At 33.5% G+C, this 26,827-nt stretch overlaps 1 protein-coding gene across 4 annotated transcripts in view; it reads right to left on the bottom strand.

Moving 5' to 3' along the window:
• The window catches only part of PPM1B (protein phosphatase, Mg2+/Mn2+ dependent 1B), a 65,803-nt gene that overhangs the window by 3,633 nt on the left and 35,343 nt on the right, over positions 1–26,827 (bottom strand). For 2 of the 4 annotated variants that reach the window (XM_090281228.1, XM_090281231.1), the window contains exons 3-6: positions 24,637–24,754; positions 19,088–19,199; positions 18,660–18,717; positions 7,760–8,830 (exon numbers count right to left, since the gene is read on the bottom strand). In XM_090281228.1, coding sequence (XP_090137354.1) covers positions 8,522–8,830; positions 18,660–18,717; positions 19,088–19,199; positions 24,637–24,754 — 597 coding nt within the window. In that variant the 3' untranslated portion in view covers positions 7,760–8,521. Of the gene's footprint in view, positions 1–5,158; positions 6,904–7,759; positions 8,831–18,659; positions 18,718–19,087; positions 19,200–24,636; positions 24,755–26,827 lie in introns of those variants that run through there. The other 2 variants (XM_090281230.1, XM_090281229.1) reach the window with 2 other exon arrangements.

Raw genomic sequence — 26,827 nt, 5'->3', positions numbered from 1 at the left:
CTTGAGATGATTTTTTAAACAAGACAGACATGGGCACAAACCATAATGAAAGACTGATAAATAATAAGACTCCATATATAATTGTTTTTAAAGACTAGGTTTTGCAACATATAACAAAGGATTAGCATCCAGACTAAATAAAAACCTACAAGTGAGACATGGACAAACCAAACACAAAAGTGGGCAAAGGACGTAAACATTCAATTCAGAGACAAGGAAACCCAAATGGCCAGCAAAGAAAAAGGCAAAGATGTTCATCTCACATGTCATCAGAAATACAAATTAAACGATCTATTTCACGTTCATCTGACTGGCAAATTTAAAGTCTGACAATAACAAGTGTTACTGAGGATGGCGAAGGACAGAGGAACAGGAAGCTTTGCACATTTCTAGTGGAAGTGTAACTTAGTACACTTTAGTATGTGTTTAAAATACTCACTTGAAGATACGTATACACTGTAACTGAGTGATATTTCTAGGCAAATACTAGAGAAACGCTTGCAAACGTGCTCAAGGGACACATACCAGGATGCCTACATCAGTTTTTTAATAGTAAGAAAGCTGCAATAGTTTATATACCCCTCAATGGGGAAATGGACAGTGTGGCATAATCATAGAAGTGAATACTACACCAGTTTATTTAACCATTACCTTGTTTTATTGAACAGGGGGCTGCAGATGTAATAATGTGAGCAGATAAATTCAAATTTGAGGTTGGGAATAACACCATTTCCTCCCCATAATACATTGCCCCACCCCCCCAAATAAAAAACCACCAAATATGGTGGGTGTGTGGGGGAAGGGATGGGGTAACGTTTTACGACAGCTGATACCGACTCTTGGTCTAAGCCCACACCCCCTTCCTACCTTCGAAATGTAACAAAATACCACAAAGTGAGGGTAGGTCACCAAAAGAAAACCTGTAAATAGCCTTCCCAGTCCAGCCTAACACTGCTTGCTGTTTCTTTTCTCGTAAAATAACAACTTACATAGGTTCATTTGTCTAGTCACATTTATACTCTCTGAGCCTAGTGGCTTTTAAACTTTACAAAGAACCTTTATTTGAATGAAGTCTTAACAGGAATGCCTCCCAACAAAGAAGAATTGCTCCAGAGGTGGAGAACTGGTACCCTCGTATAAGACCAAATCATTATCACTGAATTTTCCTTAACATAAGCTTATTTTTGAGTACACATAATTTTAAAATGTAGATGTAAAAAGCTTTGTAGCTTCCTAAAGAACCTGTAATTCTAGGTATTCATAAAACCCATTCAGTTTCAATTTGGGAGTATACAGCATCAAAGTACTTCAATAATTACAACTAGTCTTACCTGAGATCAATTTTAATAGCAAATATTAAATATAAATATTTAAAATAAGCTTTATACTTTATCCATTTACTCATAAGTTGCTTATTCATAGGCAAAATCTTTTGAAAATAAACTGATGGTCCTCTAAATCATGTTACTGTGGAATTTGGTCAAGATAAATTACACTTCATGTCTTCAAGACTTAAGAAATGAAACACAAGGAAAAAAACAAGCGTAAACAACCTAGTAGAGGGAAAGAAGGTATCAGACACAAGTGTTAAGAATAATTCTTGGATTGTACTGGTCCTCTTCACCTCAAATATATGCCCAAATATTTTCTTACAAGTAGATATTATATAGGAAAACTAGAAGAATACATTTGTGGTAGATTTTATCACTAAAGAAATCACTGTTGCCAATATTACAGATTAGGGTAATCAAGGGAAAAAATATCCCAACCTTTCTTTCTACCTATATATAAAAGTTATGGTTCTTTTGTGCTCCATTCGAGTTGTGGATATGAAGAGGTCAAACTAATAACCTCCTAACGCCAAGATTACAAACCCCCATGCCTGAATTATAACAGAATAGCTGTCGGTTACATCTGAGCAGGAAATGACATATACAGTATCAGCGTCTGCCAGGTAGAATAAAACTGAAACAGAGAGAAGATACTACAGGCAAAAAGCCAGCAAGACGTGAGGGTCGGTGGTGATGCTGCCTGAAAGGCAACTTGTTTTGTATTAGTAGCTCTAATACTGCTTCTAGACCAAAATATACATCAATTACCAAAACAATGGGGGGAAAGAAACACTTGCTTAGTATTTTCATTAAGGCTTACAGAATTCCCAAAGCTGAGTTGCAATTCTTAGAATTGCTTTGAAGTAACTTAAATTTTAGTCTTATGATTACTAACATTAGCATTTGAGTGTCTTACAAATTTAACAGATTTTCTGCACATTTTCCATTTTAACATGTGAAAAAAATTACAGCATGCTATTTTTCACTAAATACTAGTTAGGTACCCAAAACAAATGTGTTCCAAAATCTTTATGGAATGCTTTCCTTTATTACTTAAACCAGATTTATTTCAAAGTACAAATAAAGGCTATTAGGAAGAGTAAATGTGAATTTGAGATGTCATTTAAAAATGCAATGTGAATTCAAGACAAGAAAGAATAACATTTGGCTAGCAAAAGAAATTTAATGGACATAATCAGGTTAATTTTTTATTCCAGAGGAAGAGAAACATTGATCAGTTACCTCCCATACGTGCCCCAACCTGGGACCGAACCTAGGCACGAGCCCTGACCTGGAATTCTGGATGAATGACGCTCCAACTAAGCCACAGCAGCCAGGGATCTATAGGTTCATCTTAATGACTGAAACTGAATAAACTCAGTAGTAAATATTGATACTTTGGTTCAATTCTTCCCAAGGTTTTGAAATACACACAACTCCCCCCCCCCCCCCCGCCATGACTAATCTGTTGTTTGGAAACAAAAACTTTGTTTATAATGTCAGAATGCTTATCTATGTAGGGTCTCACTCCACCAAATATTCCAGGTAGCTTAGTCTGGAATGTAAATTAGTGACACTTTAAGTTCTGGGTCAAATATTGGGCTAATATAAAAACATTTCTCCCAACCGATACTATTTCTTGTTACAAAAAGCCATTTGAAGCCCAGATAACAAAAAAAGGCAGGGGTGGGGGGACTTAGGGGCATGACAGCACCACCATTTTCATATAGAAAAATCAATTCATTATAATTTTATCAATGACAGTACAACTCTCTAAGTATTCCTACATTTAGCATTAAGAAACTGGCTCTTGGCCCTGGTTGGTGTGCCTCAGTTGGCTGGGCATCATCCCACAAAGTGAAGGGTCGCTGGTTGGATTTTAGGTCAGGGCATGTGCCTGGATTGCAGGTTTGGTCCCTAGTCAGGGTGTGTACGACAGACAATTGATCAATGTTTCTTTCTCCTTCCCTTCCCTTCTCTAAAAATCAAGAAATAAATGTAATCTTAAAAAAAAAGAAAAGAGACTCTTAGAAATAAACTGTACTTATATTAATAAACTACCTGTGAAGAAAACTGGAAGCATTTGTTGCTTAGATTGTCCTTTCAAAATGAGATATTTAAAAATAGACCTCAAAATATGCAACTTGATATTTCAATATCTGCTAAGTTTCAGTGTAACAATTATATAACCCCCACCCTCACCCAGTCAAATAAATTTAGTCACATATATATCTTAACATTCACTTACTGTTCTACTATGATGTTTGGAATAAATGATAACAATGTCACCAAAAGGACAAGGACAGCAATTCTGCGAGTATGGGATCCAGGGGAACTTCAAGGAGGTACATGAAATAAAAAATATTTTCTCAATACTACTACTACTTATTCTTTTTCAAAGTATTGACGCTTGCATTGACTGCGCAAATGAAATGATGGACAAAACCGCAGATACTTGAGCACAAATAAAAACAACAGGACTGAACAAATTAGCTGTTACTGTACCTTCATTCCTGCACTCACACGAAAAGCAGGCAGCATAGGCAGTTTCAGTTAACAATGTCTTGATTATAAGCACTAAAAATTAATTTTTTTACAGCTCTCTCAAGTTCACATCCTTTTAATAGTCTATATAATGAAATGGGGGGCGCTGGTTCTACAGCACGCGGAAGCACGATGGTTAATTCATCCTATTATTTGAGAAGTGTGAACTAGCCACTTTTCATGGAGCACAATTTTTACTTGAAAGAATGACTGACAGACTATGGTTATTCAGCTGACATTTTTCCGAAAATGAATAAAGTAAGTCTGTCACGGAAAACAACTGACAATATTTGTTGCCAATGATAAAATTTCGCCTTTCAAGTGAAAATCAGAATTTAAAAAATCTGTATCCATCGCCATGAGCTAGGCAGTTTCCTAAGATTTTAATTAAAGTATCAATTTATATTAACAAAAAACTTTCAAATATTGAGTAATAACATGTTGATAATCTAAAGAACTGCATAATTCAATGAACCAGTATTTTCTAAATGACCAGTGCATGTTACTAAATCATGCAAAAGTAGATCCATTCAAACTGCAAGATAGATCAAATGGATTTTAATGTAGGAGTACAAAGTTCTAGATTTCACATCACAACTAACCTTTAAGAAACTACTAGTTCTTAAATTTTGATAATGTATCAAAAAGGAATATCCACAATTGAAATACTCCTCCAAATACACATGTGTATGAAGCCAGATTTCTACATATACTTCAAAGTGTAAACACTGCAACAGACTGAATGCAGAAGCAGATACAAGAATCCAGGCACAAAACAAAAGCCAGTGCTCTTTTAGTTTTAGGAAAAAATTTTGTTTTTATAAAACAATGCTATTTATGTTAACAGGTAATAGCTTTTATTTTCTAATAAAATATCAATAAATGTAACCCACAAAAGCTAAAGTTCTTTGAGAGCTTCAGCCTTTAAGTCTATAAATAATTCCTAAGACCAAAATATCTGAGAAGAGGTGGACTAGAAAATTCATATTAGTGAACACTAAGTGAGCTTTCCTTATACCAACTCACAGGTAATTTGTATTTCAAGGACCACTAAACTACCAGAAAAAGATTTTTTTTTAAGTGGTATAATAAAGGTTTTGGGAGTAGAGGATTTAATTAGTATTGTCCTATATAGTTTGGTTAATTCTTCCCTGGAATTATAATTCACCTACACAGTTCTGTATTAAACATTTCACAATATTCTAACTATATAAAATGTTTAAAATAACATTCAAAACTGGACTTTTATTTTAAAAATCATACCAAATAGTAATATGTCACACTGTTTTTATCAATCCTTTATTTAGGTAACAAGTTGGTTATGTTCACTGCATTGTATGAAACATCACAATATCATACTGGAAAGGTACTATCAGTACAGGATTGGATCAGAGTGTACAGTTGAACAATAAACCATTTGCATTCTTCATTCCCTATCTTTAACCAGCCCCCCAAACCCAGTAAAGGGACAAATAGCTTTTAACATCATCATGTAAAGCACTTTAACTTACAAGGCTAAAATCTAAAGAATAAATAAAATATACTGTGGCAATAATTCCTTTTAGACCAAAAATTAGGTGCACAATAAATCAAATGATCAAGGAAGCTGTCTGTATTCAAATGTGTGACACTACAGAAACAGCTTCAGGTAAATGTTACAGAAAATACCATGAATTCCATTTCACATAGGACCAGATGATGACTCATTTTAACTATACACAAGGGCAATTACATCCTGCTGAAACACAATTTAAACATACAGGAAAATGTTTACAAAGCATCCACAACATGTAAACCATGTACAAATGGATACATTCATTGCTTCTCCTACCCCAACAGCTTTTAGATAAATATTTTACTCTTCATGTTCAGCATTAATTGGATACATGCAAAACTAAAAAAGAATTCAAGAATTCAAGGTTATTGTAAAAATAGAATTAAACTAATAATCTTCAAGTACCTTATGTGACAGCCACTCTGTACCGTGCCCAATGTTATAAAATGAAAGGGGTTACTGAACCCATGAAAATATCTCTGTAATATTTCCTTAGATCTAAAATAGATAATTCTAAATGTATTTATAGTCATATTTCAATGTGATATTCTGAGCTTTTAAAATAACGTAAACAATTAAAAATTATACCAAATTACACAAACCTTGTTTTATCTTAAAAGCTGAAAAATTAAAACTATAGAAAACCACATGTAAAACCAAAATCACAATTTACATTATAAAGGCAAATCTCATCATTTAAAAAATTTGCAGCAGTGAGATGTCAAAGCAAATTATAAATAGCCATAAATTACTCCATTTGGTTTCAAAGATTTTCTAGTGAAGAGTTGAAGGATGACGTAGATACATGCATAAAATTTGTAAGGGTTCATAATATTATTGCCAAATACACTTATCTTGAAGCAGGCAACATTACAATTTGGACATGGAGAACCCAGTTTGATAATACAGGTAAAATTGGAAAAAGAATTAAATAACAATTAATAATAAATATATACCCTATAGTAAATTGCTCAAATGAAATTTCAAGCCACAGAGCTGCAAAAGGCTTTCAACTTGGTGAATTGAAACAAAGAACATCTCATACAATTCTTTACCTTTACATGCTTATATGTTGTGTGTCATGTTTAAAAAAAAAAAAAACATAATGTATCTTCAGAGTACAGCTAACTATATTCCCATGCACCTCAGGCACAATTGTTATTTGTGGTGAAATAACTATTGGTTTCTATGGCCAAAAGTTCAATACAGATGTAACCAGTATGCCTGAGGTTGGCAAAAATACTGTAGTACAGGCAATGCTACAAGTGGCAATTATCAGAAAACACAATATGAACAAATAATGGGAAATGCTAATGATTTTCTGCTCATATCACAAAACGTTGGGAATCCACAAGAATATTTTTCCCTTGTATTGAAGAAAATTGTGATTAAAAGTTTTTGCCCCAATTTTCAGAATCAAAAGCATTTTAGAAGTTTATAAGGCTACCATGGGTCTTCTAGATCTCCAGCACCCTACAGGAAGAGAAAAGGAAGAATATTATTATTATTTACCTACACCACTTCCAGGTTGGATTGAATTTCAAAAGAAAACAAAATTAGATGGTCAAATTACCTTCATTTCTTTGTTTGAAAAGGTATGTTTACAGAGAGGCGTGTGTATTGTATATTGTGTGTATACACATGGATCTATCTAATATAGATAGATAACTGGTTGTTTTTTTTCCTCCCCTCTCCACCAAATGCCTTCCTTTTAAACCACTTAAAAGTATGCCGCCATTGGAAAAAACAGATCAAAACATCAGCTACCTCAGAAGAATCCAAAGTTTCAACTTATGGTACCTTAAGCAACTTTAGACACATGATAAATATAAACACGAAGAAGAAAAGTTAATGAGCTACACTCACAAAATAATTGTTTAAAAAAATAAGCTTCCCACATGACTAATAGTTATCTGTATTTAAAAATCAATTTTAATACAAACAAAACTCATGTATCTGCCACTGTTTAAAATACCCCATAATGCTTGCATTTATTAATATCTAATAAACTTATAACAAAGACAACTACAGTCTTGTGATCTTTAAAATGCTCATCATGGCAATTTTCTGACATGTCTGTGTATCCATTTTGTCCAAAGATTATTATTTTGTATGACAAAAGGGGAGAAGAAACAGACTAGATTTTCTTTAAGCAAAACTTCTCAACCTTTTTTTCTTTTAGTTAATGGGAAAAAAAAAAAAAAAAAAAAAAGCCAAGCCAAAAGTTTTCTAAATTTTATATAAATACAAATGAATTTCTACTGGGTATTTTTCCAATATAACAAAACTTTTTTTAAAAAATTTTAAAAAAAAGTACAACATGCATAGATTATTCCATATCATGTGCTTTATTTGGACTTAAACACTTATAATTTCATTCGGAACACTTAGTTGACATACATTTTGATGTATGTAGTTAGGCTATACAGAATATACAAACCAATGCTATACGAATAATACACAGGCTTTTCAAAAATTATTTTTCATAAAGAATACACAGAAAGGAAAAAATAACCACACATCCAATAGCTCAGAACTTCTAAAAATAAAACTACAGAGATGTAAAATACAAACAAGTCAAAGAACACACAAATAATCAATCATCCTTGATAAAAATATTACAGGTCAGCACCTGCCATTCTTTTAAAGAACTAAAATCACTAAAGAAAATACAAATTTATTACAAAGCTAACTATGAGTATACCAATGTGTAAAATAATGTGAAGCAGTATAATTCTACATTAACAAGTCTTTCCACAACATATTGTGATCTTGCTAATCAGTAATCTTTAATCCTCTCTAGTAGGAATTTAACTACTGACTTTAATAACTGGTAGCCTCATTTGTGGCATACAGTATGAAATGACATATAATTTTATTAAATTCAAAGTACAGTACTATAATTAGTCAATCTGAAACTATCTGATAAAGGTGTGCGCAAAGGCCTTATTAAAAAACAAGGCTATATGAATATAGTAAAACTAGTTTACCAAGATTCAAATAACAAAACAGTTATAGAAATGCATACATTATAATTCCTAAGTAAAAACCGCCAAATCAAAGATGACAAAAATATTACCACAAAGTCAAGTCATATTTTTTCACCACCCATGTTTGTCCCTGCATCTTCATTACAGCTGTCTAAGTCAGCAAGATCACTTTTTGATTCAGTATGGCTTTCCTGCAGTGTCACTGGGTTCCCAGCATCACTGTTCGAAGAAGTAGCTGTAGCAGCTGGTTCTTCAGCAGGGCTTTCTTCTCCCTCTACTTTAGCTAGCCTGTAACTAGTCAGCATCTCCTCCAGAAGTTGTCGGTAGTTTCCCCTATGATTAATTCTCATTTGCCTGAGAGCTTCCACCAATTTTCCCTGTGATCCACTTTCCTCTGCTTCATCGGAGGCCTTTTTTTAAGATTCAAGACCCCAGTGTCAGTAGACAAACTAGGATATCACATGTATTTCATAACATATCACAGCAAAACACTCATTTTTCTACCATGAGTAATATAGTCTAAGCATGAGAACATTTCATTAAATAAGTATCAAGTCTTGTGTCAAATACAAATTTCCAATTGAAATATCTTGTTATTTTTAGCACATTACCAATAACTCGTTTATATCTTATTTCATACTATAATTTGAAGTTTAAGCTGAAGTTTACTCTATTAGAACTCTACAGCAACACAAGCATTTCCTAAATAAAAATGACTTACTTAAAAATATATTAGCTATAATGACTCAGGATAAAAGAAAATTAGTATGTAAAGCAAGAGGACAGGACAGAAAAAGCAGGCCATTAAAACAGAAAATTAGTTTCTCCATCGTTTCTGCTAAATGACAGGTAGGACAGGAGATACAAAATGTTAAACTATATAAACTCCAACTGGATTTCTGGGAAATACTGAAGTGTTCATGGACAAAAATTTTATTTACATATTTAAGGAGTTTAATAAAACATCTATAAAAATAGACAAATTATTTTAAACATTATAAAAAGATATGGATAGTAAACTCGTCATACTTTTATATCTTATTAGATTTTGGGACATCTACAGGCTTCTACAATAGTAGCTACTTAATCTTGTTAGCAGAACAAGCTCTAACATAGTTAAGCTGAGAGAGTAAAAGCCAGACAATCCTAAATTATGTGCTTCCTGCTGTGATGAATTAGGGAATACAGAGCCATATCCTCTGTTTTTGCCAAAAATGTTTAATATAAATCTAATAAAGCTAATTTCTGGTTTACAGGAAACAGATAGTAAAAGATCAAGTTAAAGCACATCACAATGAAATCATATGATCCTGAATGTAGGACACACTATAAAAAGCCAGCTCAGAATCTTCATATTCAGTGTCGAGAGGAGAAAAAACAGGGGCTTAAAAACTTGATCAATATGCCTGATGATAACCAGATTAGACCATGGCACAAAATAACAATTATAATCATCATTCTAGGGATAATTGAGAACATATAGGTTTGATATTAAATGATATTAAATTTATTATTAATTTCCTGAGTTATGTAACATTATGCTTATGTAGAAATATGTCCTCATTCTTAAGAGGTGAACGCCCAAATATTCAGAGGTTAAATACTATGATGTCTGCAACTTGTTGTCAAAGGATCAGTCAAAAAAAGGCTGATGCATAGTATATATATGCACACTATGCAAATATGGTGAAATATTAACAATTGTAGAATCCAGGTAGAAGGTGTTCACTTTGCTTGCTCATTTCAATTTTCCTATAGGTCTGAAAGTTTTCATCATAAAATGTTAAGAAAATAAAATACAAAAATGGTTACTAATATAGATGATCTGACACAAATTCTTAAACATCTTTGGCCACTGTCACTTTATACTTCTACAACAAACCTAAACCTAATATAACCACACAATAAAGGACAATGTTTATTAGAAAAATGAGAGTAGTTAAATGCTTTTATATACTAAAGAAATACCCTTGTGGCAAAAAGAGATAACTGTGTATAGCATATGTATATGATTGTATATCTGTACATTCTAGGATATTATATATAAACTGCCTGGGTGGAAAAGAAATACAGCAATACACAGGGTGGGCAAAAGTAGGTTTACAGATGTTTGTATGGAAAAAAAAAAGACATGCAGGTTTTCACTATTACAATAGTTTTATTAACTCAAAAGAATGTAACAATGGCACAGCGCACTTGGTACAATTTCATAATTGCTCAATTTGCCAGCCTTCATTATGTACACATTCTTGTGGTCTTTGAATATCAGTAAACAAACCTAAATTTCAGTGACCTGCTTGGGTTAGCCCCACTGTGTCTCGTGGGGAGGCTGAATTCAAACCCACTTTTGCCCACTCCTGCATAAATAATCATAATGGCTAATGAAGTTACAGATTTTTATTTTCTTTAAATTCTCCAATTGTCTATATCAAGCATATTAACTGTCAAAATAACATTTAATTTGCAAAATTTGTGTGGAGAAACTATAGTAAAATGTGCTCTCTGTTAAGATTTTTTGTATTTCTTTCCTTCTGTATTAAATAAACAAGTTTCCATAAATATTCTCATTTGAATCTTTTCAGGAAAGATTAAGACGGACCAAATGAGATAAGTGCTTGCTAATCACAAACCTTATCATTCTTTAACCACGTCTCCCAAAAGGCAATTTTCCGCTTAATGGTTTATCACAGGAACTTGTAATGAAGGGCATAAAACTACCCCCAACTCCCAAAAGGAAACTGCAAAATAAAAAATTCCCTTTTTATATATTAAGAAAAAACTTCTAGGATATTGAAAAAGAATCTGCTTCAACCAGGCAGCTGACTTACACATAGCTAAAGTGATTATCAACCCTGGTTTTCACATCAGAATCACTTGTGCAGCTTTTTAAAATTATAGATATCAAAATTCCATCCCATGATATCCAGATTCAGTGGGCTGAGGTGATTTAAAATAGAAATTAATGAAAAAAAAAAAGAGAGAGAGCTGACAGGTGACTCTGATATAGCGCCAAGCTTGAGGACCACAGATGGACTAAACAGTATAACTCTACTTACTTAAACTTACTGAAAAGGTTGGATCAAAGGCTGTTATACTAGTTGTGTTTCAGTCAATGTTGGTGGGCTCAAAAGATAAGTGCATCTCCTTCTCCATCTGACACTTCTATCATTACAGTAATCATCTATATTTCTGTGCACTGCTGTATAGTAGCAGTAGTTCGGGAGAAGTAGTTGCCTTTTAAAAAACACATAAAACCAAACCTATAAATTAAGTAGAGATGAATTTATAATGATTGGCATTATAGAGCCACTGAATTGAAAAGAACCTGAGCTACTGACCACATTTAAAAGTCATTTTATCTTAAAGCAAATTGCATTTCCCTGTTGAACTGGATAGACGAGGGATGGGTGAAATGCTCTCTCCAGCCATTTCATTTGATTCTTCAAAGTTATGTTACATAACCCTTTCATGGAGTTTCATTAATATCAAAAAGGAACCTATTACTTAGCTGTATTTTCTTTACACCTGAATTCATACATACATAGTGTATCATGTATACACATCTATTATAGCACTGAATTCACCTTGCAACTCCCTCCATTAGAGTGTAAGCTCACTGAATTAAAGATAATTTCATATTGCTGGCTGTATCCTCCCTACCACCTAGGAAAGAAAAATTAATTTTTGTGCTAAGGACTTTATATACATAATCTCATTTACTCCTCACAGGTACCCTAAGTAATAGGTACTGCAACCCTAATTTTTGTAAGTGAAGTAAACAAGCCTCAGACAGATTTAAGTTACTTGTCAGGGTGACAATACAAGTAAAGTAACAAGAGCTCAGATTTGTGTACAGTGTTATGAGTATTAATGTCCCTCCAACCGTTTGTTGAATATATTAGGGTAACAGTTTTTGCGTAGTAAGTGCCCCATATAAACTTACTAAATAAATATTAGTTAAAATCACTATAGAACTAGACCTCAAATCATTTCATATTGAAGTCTATAATGTATTTTCTTGATACAGAAAGATTAACAGACTTACAGGACAAAAAAAGTGTATTAAGTAGGATGGTTAAAATTCTGCAAAATAAATGCAGGCTATTACAGAGATGGGAATTTAGAACATTTTTCTCAGTTTGTGTTTCTAAGGTTTAACTGTTATCTAGACCCATACAACTTAAAAATCAAATCTCTCATTATGAAAATACTGTCTTATGCCCAATAAGACATGGAAATCTACATATATTAAGCACAGAGCAAAAGGGGGGGGGGAATCTAAGCATATTTCAAAAGTAAAATTGCACTAGCTAATATTAATGGTAGCATTAAAAAAATACAGTTGCCATAAGGGAAATTCTTCAATCAGCTAAAACAATGGAGAAAAAGTAAAGAATACTAGTGTATTTACTATGCTACTATATATTATTTGAGTTTTTTTTGGAGTCCTATGCCCTGCTTGTCAGCTATAAGTAACTTTTAGAACTAAAGATTCTCAAATGTGACTTTATGAGACACAACAATGACCAATAAAGAATCTAATAAATTAGATGTTATTTGCAAGTATTATGTAAAATTTAGCTAATTTGAAACAATTTTAGAGATGCTTAAAATGGTCAAGACCACATAGCTAAGAAGTAGTATGTCAATTCAAACCTTAAAAGTGATTATAGTTAGTGCATTTTTAAGTACTGTAGATCTTCTCCATGAAAATGCTTTGCCCAGTGAAAAAGTAAAAAAGAAACAATTTATAAAAATTTAGTACTCATAAAGCCCTAAACTGTGATGTAAAAACGCAACATGCAGCTATTTTTACTGTAATTGATCTATCCGAAATAAAATAAAAAAAAGAAAATTGTATATTAACACTTGCAGAAACAGTTATGGAGATTCTTTGGGGCTTCTGTCCTAACATTCCTCCCCTTCTCAAAAATCCAGATGCCTTAAAATATTTTGGATTGGGATAAGTAAAAATGGGTATTTAAATGAAAAATAATGTATTAAAACACTGGGCTTGACTGCTTACTTTCAACAAATTTATATAATATTTTTTTTAAATGGAGTATCTTAAGACTACTGAACATGAGATTCACAAAAGAATGGGAAATGATTTTCCTTGGGTGGTACACAGAGGTGGGGTACTGATATATATGTAATGTAAAAACAGCTTATTAGGCAGCAGAAAAAGTGTAAAGACAACAGTTTTTGGAGTTACTCTGGCTTAGATTCAAACCTGGCTGCATGATTTACTTGGCTTTGCAACATGAGCAAACTAAAACTACTTCATCTCACTGATTTTTAGTCTCATATAAATATTAAAAGGGTTAAGGAGATTGCCTATAATTGTATATATGTGTGTATGTATATATGTATGCAGGTATGTATGTATAGGGCTTGGCACATAGGAGGTGGGTAAATACGAGTTCCCACTTATATAGCTACTTGATCAGTGATATACTAATTCAAAAGCACTGTAAGTCCTCTTTGAGGGAAGAACTTAACATTTTTGCAAGGAAATATAAAGCTCTGAAAATACACTTTTATACCAATTAGCAACCTCAAATCATTTTTTTAAATATATGACTTAAGGGTAGTCTTAGGAAACAAGCACTGGAAATGAACACATAGAAATATTCCTTTTTAAAAATGATTTTATTTATTTCCAGAGAGAGAGAAGGGAGGGAGAGAAACACCAATTGGTTGCCTCTCATTTGCCCGAAACTGGGGACCTGACCCACAACCCAGGCATGTGCACTGACAGGGACTTTGGAACAGGAGACCATTCAGTTTGCAGGCTGGCACTCAATACATTGAGTCAGACCCATGCCAGCTAGGGCTTTATTATTTTTTAAAAGAGTTTATTTATTTATTTTCAGAGAGAGGGGAAGGGAGGGAGAAAGAAAGGGAGGAAATAGTTCTTATTTAACATGTACTTATTGAGCTCTCACCATCTGCCAGGCACTGCTGTAGGTGCTGGGATTATAGCCATAAATAAATCTGATTAAGTCCCAGATCGCACAGAATTTATTTTCTAGTTACAAAACACAAACTAGCATTTTAGAAGAAGAAAAGGAAGGTGAACTCACAGCTTTAATATAAGAACAATTTATAGCCAAAATGGGGTTTTACTCTTTCTGGTCTTATAGGTGATTATTCTTTGGGGGTCACAGACACATTTGAGGAACTTACGGAAACTGTATACAAAATCATCATTAAAAAAATATGTATGCCCTGGTTGGTGTGGCTCAGTTGTTTGGAGCGCTGTCCCATAACCCAATGGTTGAGGGTTTGATTCCCAGTCAGGGCACATAATACCCAGGCCAGGTGCATACTACAGGAACCAACCATTCCCCATGCTTCTCTCATAACAGTATTTCTCTCTCCCCCTTCCTCTCTCTCTCTAAAAAGCAATAAAAAAATGTCCTTAGGTGAGGATGTAACAAATTTTTTAAGTATGTATGAACACACACAAATATATTTGCAAAAACTTTTGGAGGAATCATGAACTCCTTGATTAAGAATTCCTTCTAGACTCTTTTCCATAGGTTTTGGTTTTAAAAGTTGGGAAAATATAAATATTGCTTGTATTCCAAAAAGCTGAACTAAGAAACAAATTTAGAAACAACTTAAGATAACCCTAAATAGTGAGCTTTCTGAATATATTTTAATTATTTAATTTCTTACTTATATTCAACTCAGCTTTTTGAAATATTAACCAAAGGTTTTTTTTAATAAAGAAAAATGAATGAATCCCTATTTCTAATGCACTTTACAGCAGAACAATTCTGATATAAAGTAGATATTTTTAAAATCTAAATGAATCTGATTCACTCTAGTATTTTTTCAAATTATTGTTATTTTTAAAAGCTTAATTTTTATAATACTTCCCAACTGTCACCTCCTTTGAATTCCTACCACACTTTCATCTTCCTATTCCACAAGCTAAACTACTTGTTCCTGCCACACAGTACTTCCTGGTAACATCTTCCACATGGTACAGATCTAACCTGAGAAGCATTTATGGAACACACCTGTGCCTAATTCACTGCTACAGTAGGTCAAGAGTTAATAATTTAATTAAACATCTGTAATTCCTTCATTTGTTCTGTCTCGTTTGTATTTTTTAGTACATTTCTACCACCTGTGGTTATGGTTCAACATTTTTTTAAGGTCATGATCATTCTGAAAGAATAAAGTAATGTTTCCCAAAATAAGATTCTAGGCTTTAAGTTAATTTTTATAGTAAAAAGGGAATTCTCTAATCTGTATATCTATCTACTAATAATGAATTTTTACTTATCATCTGATCTCTGAAATTATTTCACAACTATTTAATGTCCAGCCTCTCTCATCCAATACTGCACATGTTTCTAAGAGATTAAAATACGTACCAGATATTCCTTTCAGTCTATCATTCTTACACTCCAAACATATGGTGGCTCCTTAATCTAAACTATATAGTTCAAAAGTACGCTCCAAGTCTCTTCAAAAATATGTCTGATATCCTAAATTCTTATTTTTCACCATAGTAGTTCTCTCTTCCCCTCAAAATCATGTCATTTCTTTCAAATACAGTTTATATTTTGTTTTTGGCTCCTCTATCCACTTGAACAATCTTCCTCCTCATTTCATTTCTGCCATGCAAATCATTCTCCAAAGCCTATCTTTGCTCTGAAAATCTGATTCTTCCAGCAATCACTGTACAATTCACATGGCAATTAAGTCACATTCTAGATTTTGTCATTTCTTTTTATTCTTTACTAAATGATGTGAAATATTTTTGTTAATTTGTGCATTTATATCTACACTGCAAGCTGTACTTAGAGTAGAGATGGGACCATACCTTATGTTTCATAGCTTTTTCCCTATACTAATTCATTACATGGTAGGCTTGTCAAGGTTTGATCTGCTGGTATTAACAGAAAGCTTATACCTAAAAGTAATCAGGTATGCATCTCCTTAATTTATGTAGTCATATAATAATCATACTTAGAGCAAGTTTCATATCCTGAGCATTTCCCCTCAGCTTCATCGTTGCCTATTTATATTCACTGCCTATAAAGCTATGTATAAGTAGCCCTGGCTGGTATGGATCAGTGGATTGAGCACCTGCCCAAGAACCAAAAGGTTGGGGGTTCAACTCCCTGTTGATGCACATGCCTGGATTGCAGGCTGGATCCCCAGCTGGGGGAGTGTGAGAGGCAACTGACAATGATGTTGCTCTCGCTCCCTTCCTTTCTCTCTGAAAATAAAAAAATAAAATCTAAAATAAAAAATAAAAATAAGAACCTGACCATAAAAAAAAAAATCTTCAAGCTATGCATAACTATTTTCTATTTTTAAAAAGTTCAATAATCCTTGGTATATGTTAAACAGAAATTTAGTGTTAGAAAAAGCCAACTTTTAGAGGGACCAAGAAATTCAGCACGGTATAATGAAACAATTTTTTTTAAGATTACAAATTGAGGCTGCAGTTCAAATACATGAGAAAACAGAGTACTTATATGGCCAATAAATGAATCAATAACTTTTGAGGGCTTAACTCTTTTTTAACTATGGTGCTGGGTGCTATGGGGAACCTATAATCTGGCTGAAGAGGTAAGACACTCTTCACTCTGCCTCCCAATGACCTCTTTTTAGTTATGTCAGCATCCTATCAACTGCCTGATTTAGAATTCTCTAAATGTATCACATGATATATCCTGTTTTAAAATTAATTTTTACAGCTTTGGATATAATTAAAAATTATATCCAAAGCTGAGGTAACTGCCATCAAAGAAAACTCAGAACCACTACTGTAGACCAAGACAAATTCTGTCATTATTAATATATACTATCATTTATGTTCAGCCCACTAAATGTATTAATCATAAAATTTTCCTTGACAGTACACTTCTATTGTTATGAAAAAAAAAAAATCATATGATATTGCTGTGCAATAATGAAACCTGGAAAATAATGCAATTGAGATGATATATAATTACTACCAGTGGTTGATGTCTCTCTCAAGACCTGCCAAGAGGAGCTGGAGACTTGAAGGTGAGTCTATTTCTTCTCAACAAGTTTCATAACTAAGTTTGGCTCCCTTAATTCTTTGAAGTATACATGTGAAAATTAAGTTATTCATGTTTAGATGTTCAAAACTTAAAAATACTGTGAGAAAAAACTAATTTGAATTAGTGACTTTGAAATTTAGGGCAATTAAAAAAAGGCATTGTTTTGTCTTCTGGTACTAATCCTAAAATAAATAACCAACAAACAAACAAAATAAGACAAACTACAAAGTAGTTGACAGTTTATCAGCACATATTTCAAAGGAAGGTAAAAGTATAAAGAGATCTGCTCTCATGAGGCACAAGAGGGCACAACAAAAATGATTATCTCAGTTAAACACATAAACCCACAGCACAGTAAGATTAGAAAGAAATTATCACCAGATATTCAGCTGGGCACACAGGGGCACTGAAAGGTCCGGTCATTAAAATAACAACTCATTCACTCTGGCCCGGTAAGTTCAGCTGGTTTAAGCATTGACTCGACACACCAAGGTTGTGGCTTCACTCTCCAGTGAGGGCACATACAAGAATGAACCAGTGAGTGCATAAATACAAGGAACAACAAATAGATCTTTCTCTCTAAAATCAATAAATAAAATTTAAAAAATAAGTAAAATAACAACTCATTCACTATTACTAACTTCCAGTGATGGTAGAAGCTTGCCGAAGGAAAAACTGAGATATTTATTTATTGATGACTGACTGATTTTTAGAGAGGAAGGAAGAAAGGAGGAAAACATCAATTTGTTGTTCCACTTATTTATGCATTCACCAATTGATTTCTCAATGTACCCTGAACAGGGATCAAATCCATAACCTAGGCATATAGGGATGATGCTCTAACCAACTGAGCTATCCAGCCAGGGAGAAATTCTGATTTTTAAAAGCACAACCTTTACCTCAAAATGAAGATTTAGGGAGGAGAAGAGAAGGCAGACATACAAGGGAGAAAGTAAGTATAGCTCGAACAAAAAGCCATTTGATACCCATTAAATGGCAATAAACCTACTTACAAAATAGAACTTTACCTCTACCTCCATTTCAATACATTTCTTTAAATTTTAACTGACCCCTTAAAATGAAAAGCACTAATAATTATAGATTTCATCACATTAATATATTCATACCTAGTAATATTTATTATAAAATTGTTAAAATGCTTAAGAAATAAAAGAAAACTTACCCCATCACTTTCTCTATGTGGATTCAGCCTACTATAAACAGCTTCAATAACATTGCGCCTAAAAAGAAAGTATGTGTAGTTTTATTAAATTATTAAACTTTTGAGTATTTAAAATAATACTTCATCTTGACATAACTCAAAAATTAATTCCACACAAACTACTTGCCAAGAACAGTTTCTACATTTCACTCAGATTTTGATCTGCACAATACATTTGCTCTCAATTACCAAAGAAAGATTTAAGACCTTCATCCTCAAAGTATAATAAATAATTCCTTAAAAAAAAAATCTCTTTTGGATAAATTTTAGAATTCTACTCTAGTGTAAGAACTGTCAACCCATTTCATCTTTAATTAACTGATGTACTTCTTACCCAAAATTAATTATTAATTATAAACAAACTCAAAATTGGTTATTTTCGTACTTACTTGCCAGCGAGACCTCCCCCAGGAGGCAAATTTGGGATATTTTCTGCAGACAAGATGCGCATGACATGGGCAAGATCAGGCATTCCTTCCTCACCAGACTTCTCCATAATTTCTGTAGGTTTTTAAAAAAGCCCTAAATTAATGTGATAACTTCGTATTCACAAAGAAGTAAAACGGTAGTACCTATGTTAAAATATAAATAGCAATCTTCCTTGCTATCACATGAAAAAAAAAGGTAATATAAAAAATTATTTCAGCCCTCTGGTTGGCGTGGCTCAGCACATTGAGCGCCAGCCTGCAAACTGAAGGGTCGCCAGTTCGATTCCCAGTCAGGGCACATGCCTGGGTTGCAGGCTGGGTCCCCAGGTGGGGGTGTGTGAGAGGCAACCACACATTGATGTTTCTCTCCTTCTCTTTCTCTAAAAATAAATAAATATATTTTGAAGTTATTTGTATATATATGCTCATTCCAGCATTATTCATAAAAGCAAAAACTGGAACAAATTAAGTGTCCAAAAATAAAGGGAAAATTTTGGTATAGCCAGTCACTAGTGAAATGCTTTACAATCACTATAAATTATCCCTATGAACATAGCACAACTACATGGAAAAACTTTTGATCTAATTCTATGCAAAAATAATATAAAATGTATTAATACTAAATTACAGGAAAATAAAAGCAATGGATGGATAAAAATTTGAAGGGGGAAAAACTAAAAATTGTCTCACAGGTTTTTTGATATCTAAATAGTTATGTAGTAATTTACTTAAAAAAGGAGAATAAATTCAGAACTGTCTAATGCTTATAACAAAATTAAACATTTACATGTGCCACTTACATTTATAATTTATGGAAAACAGATTTTTGAAAGATGATGATTTGGCCAGTATCAAAACATAAACTCAAAAACCAGACAACAGCAACTTTCTAGTAAGACAACAGAAAAGCAATGTCCTAAGCAGCTCTCAAGATGCAAAATATAAACTGTTTAATCATGCCTCACCAGACCCTCACTATGACCTAACTTTCACACTCCCATTCAATTCTGTCCCTGACTCGTATTATCTCCACATGGACATTCCCTTGGTTTGAACACTTTTTACACCAATCCAACCAACAACCCTTTTGTATGGTTAACTTGTAATCTTCAACTTTGCGTGTCACTTCCTCACAAGCCTGGAGTGGGTGCACTGCCACATACTCCCATTGTATACAATGTTGACTCTATTACTGACTGCAATCTTTATGAAGGCAGGACTATAATTTTCTACCTTACACTTGTATCTCTATAGAGCAGGTTTCTCAACCTCAGCGCTACTGATATTTTGGACTAGATAATTTTTTGTCGTGGAGGCTGGAGGCTATCCTGCACAATGCAGAATGTTAAGCAACATCCCTGACCTCTAGTCACTAGATGTCAAAGGCATCCCCTCAGTTATGACACCAAAAATGTCTTCAGACATTGATTAACAGATGTCCCTTGGGGGACAAAATTCTCCCCTGAGAACCACTTCAGTCTAGCACTTTACTAATGAATTTCCACACCCCTCCACTAGTGGTACTCCAGTCCAATCCACCACCACAGTCTATCACCTACAGTAATGCATGATTCCTACCTGATCTCTTTGCTTTCCCTCTTGCCCCCTTTACAATCTCTTCTCCATAGAGATCCTTTTGTGCTCAAAATCTTCCAATAACTTCCCCTTCTCCACTTGAATAAAGTCCAAAGTCCTGATATTGGTCTACAGAACTCCACTGGGTTGGCCAGAAAGTCCACTTAGTTTTTTCCGTAAAATAAAAGACACATTTTTCATTTTCACCAATAACTTTATTAATTTGGATATTTTGAGTATGTTGGCTATCTCCCACGTGGTATAATGTTGACTGTTCTCAATTAATGTCTCAGTTTCACTGCTGTCAACTTCAGCTGGTCTACCTGATTGTGGAGCATCGTTCAGTGAGAAACCTCTAGCACAAAACTTCGCAAACAACTTTTGATATGTTCGATCATTCACAGAACTTTCTCCACACACTGCAAATTTTTGTTTTGTGTTTCAGTAGCGTTTTTACTTTTTTTTTAAAGTATATTTTATTGATTGTATTGTTACAATAGTTCCAATTTTTTTTCCTTTGATCCCCTCCACCCAGCACTCCAACAATTCCCCCCTCGTTTTTACCTTTTTTGAAATAGTGAAATACAATATGCCAAAAATGTTGTATATTATCTTCCATCTTCAATATTTAAATGACTACACAAAAATTCACCAATATTGATATTTTGTGTTTTTTTAAATGCATACTGATGTGACAGCTGTCACAATACAACTGAACAAAATTGTTTCGCATGAAGTTAAAGAAAACTAACTGCTACTAGAGCCATCTTATGGAATAAACCAAACGAACTTTTTGGCCAACCCAATATGTAATCTGCTTCTTAGCAACCATTCTAAGCCTTCCACTTTTCTATCAGCTCATTCTAATCCAGCCACTCTCTCTAACCACATTCCTCTTTAGTCTCTACTGCTCCCTTTACCTAGAATGCTCTTCCTCCAAGACAGCCACTCTCTCCCACATACAGTTATCTCCCTCAAATACTTTTCCTCATAGAGATCTTTCTAACCAATATTCTTGTTACTCTCTGCTGTTTTACTTCTACTTAAAAAAAAAGATTGGTCTCTATTAAAATGTAAACTCCATCAAGAAATCTGTCCCATCCAATCTGCAAAATAAATGTAGTTTTCCTATGGTAATTACACATTTGAGAACTCTCACCAATTACTATAGCTGCTATATCCAAAATATGACTCATAATAGGCCAAAGTCAACAAGCCGATCATACCATAATGATTATCATTCAAATGTATTTACTGTTTCTTTAAAAAGTTAAGCCACAGAAGTTTTGGGAGAAAATATAGGTCAATATGTAACCCTGAATTGAGGAAAGAACTTTGTAAGAATGATACCAAGGAAAACAAATAAATAAGAATGATATAGCTTCATAAAAGGTAATTTTGTATCTAAAAAACAGCACATAAAAATCAAAAAGTAGCACGAATTGGGGACCCTGTCATAATCTCTAATGCATTTTCTAATCGGGGTAACCACTAATTGAATTTTTGAAAAAACATACAACTAATAACCAAATGCAGGGATGAACTGAAACAGAAAATGCTGATTACCAGTAATTCAAAAGGCAAGAAAAGAGAAAAAAGAAATAGATGGGACATAGAAAAACAAGACGGCAGATTTAAATACAAATGTATCAGCAATTATGTTAAAGATAAAGCTTCCCCCCCCTCATTACTGAACAATAATGGATTTTCAGCCCCCAAAACTTTAGATAAGGCCAAGGAAGGTAAGCTTCCAGAGGATGGAGAAGGCAGTGGTGACAGAAGCATGACCCACCATGGGCTGTCCACACCTGAGCACAGTAGGTAAAGCTTTAGCATTGATAGTGGTATGGCCTGGAGTGAGGAAGGCATCTACAACAAGACTTAGTTGTTATAGAAGATTTATTTGAATAGTAGTAGGAATCACTGTAGAAGGGAGTAAAAAAAACAAGAAGAGAAAACTAGAGTGAACTCTGTAGTATTATACAGGAGTTGCAGTTATTGGTGGGACAGACAGATGAAGGAAGGAAGGAACAAATACATGTGTGTGTACCTCTATTCTTTGCGAGGTTATAGGAACAGAAACACCCCAACAGCACAACTAATGCACAAACCCCAATTCCTAAAGAAAAAGAAAATTAAAAGAAAGAGAGGTCAGCACTGGCTGGTGTGGCTCAGTGGATTGAGCACCAGCCTGCGAACCAAAGGGTCGCTGGCTCAATTCCCAGTCAGGGCACATGCCTGGGTTGCGGGCCAGGTCCCCAGTTGGGGGCATGCGAGAAGCAAACACTGATGTTTCTCTCCTTCTCTTTCTCCTTCCCTTCCCCTCTCTCTAAAAATAAATAAATAAAATCTTAAAAAAAAAAAAAAAAAAGAAAGAAAGAAAAGAAAGGTCATTGGAAAAGTGGCTTACTTAGGGGTTGGTGCAGGGAAATACAAAATGACCTGGGTTATGCCAGAAAAGTAAGGAACTGCTCAAAGAATTATGGGAACAGGTCAAAAAGAACTTGAAGAGGTTACTACTGGCCAAATCTAGGACAATAGAAGTATCAAAATTACAATAATAGTAATAATTATAACACAATGAATATAACAGGAATCGAATCCATGCTCACATAAATTAAAACAGAAAATTTTTCTTTACAGTAAAATTCTAACTTATACAAAAAAATGCCGGATTGAATCAGAAAAATCACTATTTTACTTATTCTAATAGCAACTGATTCAAGCAAGAATCACCAATGAAACTAAAACTGGTAGTGAAAATTTGAGAGGAATAGGTAATTAACATAATCTCAAGTGTCCCCCTATTGAATACTTATTAATAAGCCTAACAAACATACTCATTAACTTTTCAACAGAGGAACCTGAAAGACAGCTGAAGGAAGTGATGAAAGTTAAGATTACCATATCATGTGCTTCCTGATATGATGCACGAAAAACTTAGCATAACTTCTAGAATATTTCTGTCAATGTATAACCTAAATCATATCAAGGCAATCCAAATTAAGGGACATCCTACAAAGTAAAACTAACCTGTAATATTGAAAATATCACAGATCAGTAAAAACAAGAAAAACACAATATCACTTTTTCACATGCAGGGAGACCAAAGTGGCATGGCAGCAAAATGCAGCACATACTCCAATAACAGGCATTACTGGGATAACTAGGGAAATTTTAATGGGAATCTATGAATTGAATGGTAATATAATATCAACGTTAACGTCCTAATTTTGATGGATGTATTAGTTATGGAGACACTGTCCTTTTTCTATCAAGGAGTACAGAGACATCATATCTGCAACTTACTCTCAAGCGGACCAGAAAACTGAACCAATTAGGGGAGGGGTAGGGACAGAGGGGGGAAAAGGAGTAGGGGACTTAAGAGTGTATGTTACAGGAAGTATATAGACAGATGAGTAAAATAAGTTATAATGTAAACAAACACATAATCTAGGTAAAAGGTACTATCTGTACATGGGAGCGCTCTATAGTATTTTTGCAACTTTAACTTAAAAATTACTGCAAAATAAAAAGTTAAAAAAATTAATAATCGTTCACAACACCAATGTTAATTCTACCAATATGATGAAAACATACGGTCATGAATTCTTATAATTAACTTGGGAAGGAAGATTTAGTGTTAGTGGAATTATAGCACTTGGTGTTTATAACCTGAGGAAAATATCACTGGATTCTTCACTTAGTGTTAAAAATGTAATCAGGGAAAGAATAAAAGAGTAAGCTTTAACAGACTATTTTCAAATTATGTCTCTCTTTGGTGGTATAATAGACATATTTGTTTTTTTCTGTGCCATTAAGTCCCCACACATTGGTCCAAGATGTGACAATAAATCTTAGGCAGATGGAAATTAACGAAGAATACTTTTCCTTTCCTTTTAAATTTAAGAAAGGGGGGGGCACATCTTTCTTACCTTCAACCCGTGATTCCAAGTACTTATCCAACTCTGAATCTTTTCTCACTGCTTCATCTGAGACCTTGGGGGCATTTGAAAAGCAAACTAGTACAATACTCATGTTATCTCGACTTCCCTGTATATTAAGAAAAGAACAAGAAACAATTATATTTTAGTCTACTAACTTTCTATTTACTTCAAAGCAGTTAATTACATTAAGCAATTAGTTTATTTAATTACCCAGAATGTATATATTCAACACATTCGTTTTCATTCCCAAGAACTACTTCAGGTACCTCTTCTGATTCACCATTCTAAAAAAAATTAAGTTGATGGAGCCAGTAGGCTATTTTGTCTGATAGTGGAGTTTGTCAACCCAAATGAAAAAAGCCAAGGCCACACCCATTCTAGTCTTTTCAGTCACTGTGACAAGAATCTACATGGGCACTGTTTGGTTCAGACTTGCTACCTTTTCAAAATCCATGTGACATAGCCAAAAAGACAGACAGGCCTTGAATTTCTGTCACCACCCCCTAAAAATCAATGGAGCAAAGTTTGAAGGCTGGGGAGGCAAGGTCTTAGGATTTAAAAAAAAAAAGAGTCAACTCCCTCCACAGACTCTCATGCTAAGTGGAGGGGGACAGTGGTGATAGCAGCTAGGAAGAACCATCCTAAATATATTATCAGAACCATCTTAAGTATATTATTAAATTCTCAGTACTAGGGGCTAAGAGAGAGATGCAGGATTTCCAAACTGGCCTAAACTACTTTCATTCCTTAATGAAACCCATCAAAGTTTTCATTAACAATTAATATTAGAAATACTGCATTGGCTGTACACACACACACACACAAAATGTTTTCAAATAGAAAAAAAAAAGTCAATACATTCAATTCAGATCAGGCAAAAACTTTATACCATAAATATTCAAGATCCACTTTAATACTAATAATTTTTATAACGATTTTATGAATAAACAGAATACCTCACATTTTTAGAAATTCCAGTTTCTCCTAATAATTTTCTATTTTGGCAACAATAGCATGAATGAGCACTGCTTAGCCATTTCTTACATATCTATCTACCCATCTATTCATCCATAGATATAAATAATTTGTTAGGTTTTTTAGTAAGCTATAAAACATATATCCTATTAGTTGGAAAATTAATGAAAGACAGTTTCAAGAATTTAAGTATCCTAAGATATTTAAAGGAAAATTTACATTTACACCTGAGCATGTATGATTTGAATGATGATGCTTCTATTTCTATATAAGATGACTTTCCCCTAAACACTAAGTGTGAATGTGTTTCAGTAATTTTTATATAGCAATTGAAAGATTCTTCCCTTTTTAGCTTTATGCAAATCATTCTTGCATAATCAGTTAATTTTCAATCTGATATAATGTATATATTCATCCTACATTTGTAGCTTCACATTGTAAAATAGAACCTCTGGAAAATGATTATCGAAAACAGTAAAAATAATACCTATACCTTTTATGGCTGTGAAAATTAAATGAGTTCTAAAAAGTGTAAAGTGCTTGGAATACCATTTGGCTCATAGGAAGCAATAATTTATTGATACTATTGTGATCATGATGATTATAACAATCTCCCTAGATTTCATGAGTTAACATATAAAAGTGCCAGTGAACTATAAGGGCATGACAAGTGTAAGAAGTACTAGAAAATATTAACACTTTATTTAAATCTATTATCAGGAAAACATCTATCTAAAAATTGGATCTAGTCCTAACTGAGCAACTAACACCTACTGAGCAATCACCACGTGATAAGCACTGGTCTAAGTGTTTTCCATGGATTTTAAAATTTATATTCAATCTTTCAAACTAAATCCAAAACAATCATATTCTATTTTATTCAAATTGTTTTATAAAATTGCTAACCCTTGGCTTTACAATACAAACAAGTGGAGTAACAAAATTATGTAGTTAGAAAGGTAGGAATGGATAAGGTTTACTTAACTCCCTAAGTTGACAAAGCGGTTCATAAATCTGTTATATCTCAGCACAAAATAGCTAATTAAGCTTCTCAAAACTGATTTCAATTTGAATGAAGCTTCTTTCAAAGGAACTATGATATGGTCAACTTCCACTAAAATCAATTCACATATTCCAACCTCTTGTCCATATTAGTATAATTTATGATTTCTGAGATTCTAGAACTCTGTCTGGAATCTTTTAA

This window comes from Furipterus horrens, unplaced genomic scaffold (assembly GCF_987537825.1).
Source record: "Furipterus horrens unplaced genomic scaffold, mFurHor1.1.pri manual_scaffold_6, whole genome shotgun sequence".
NCBI lineage: Eukaryota > Metazoa > Chordata > Mammalia > Chiroptera > Furipteridae > Furipterus > Furipterus horrens.
This window is presented reverse-complemented; position numbering and strand designations above follow the sequence as displayed.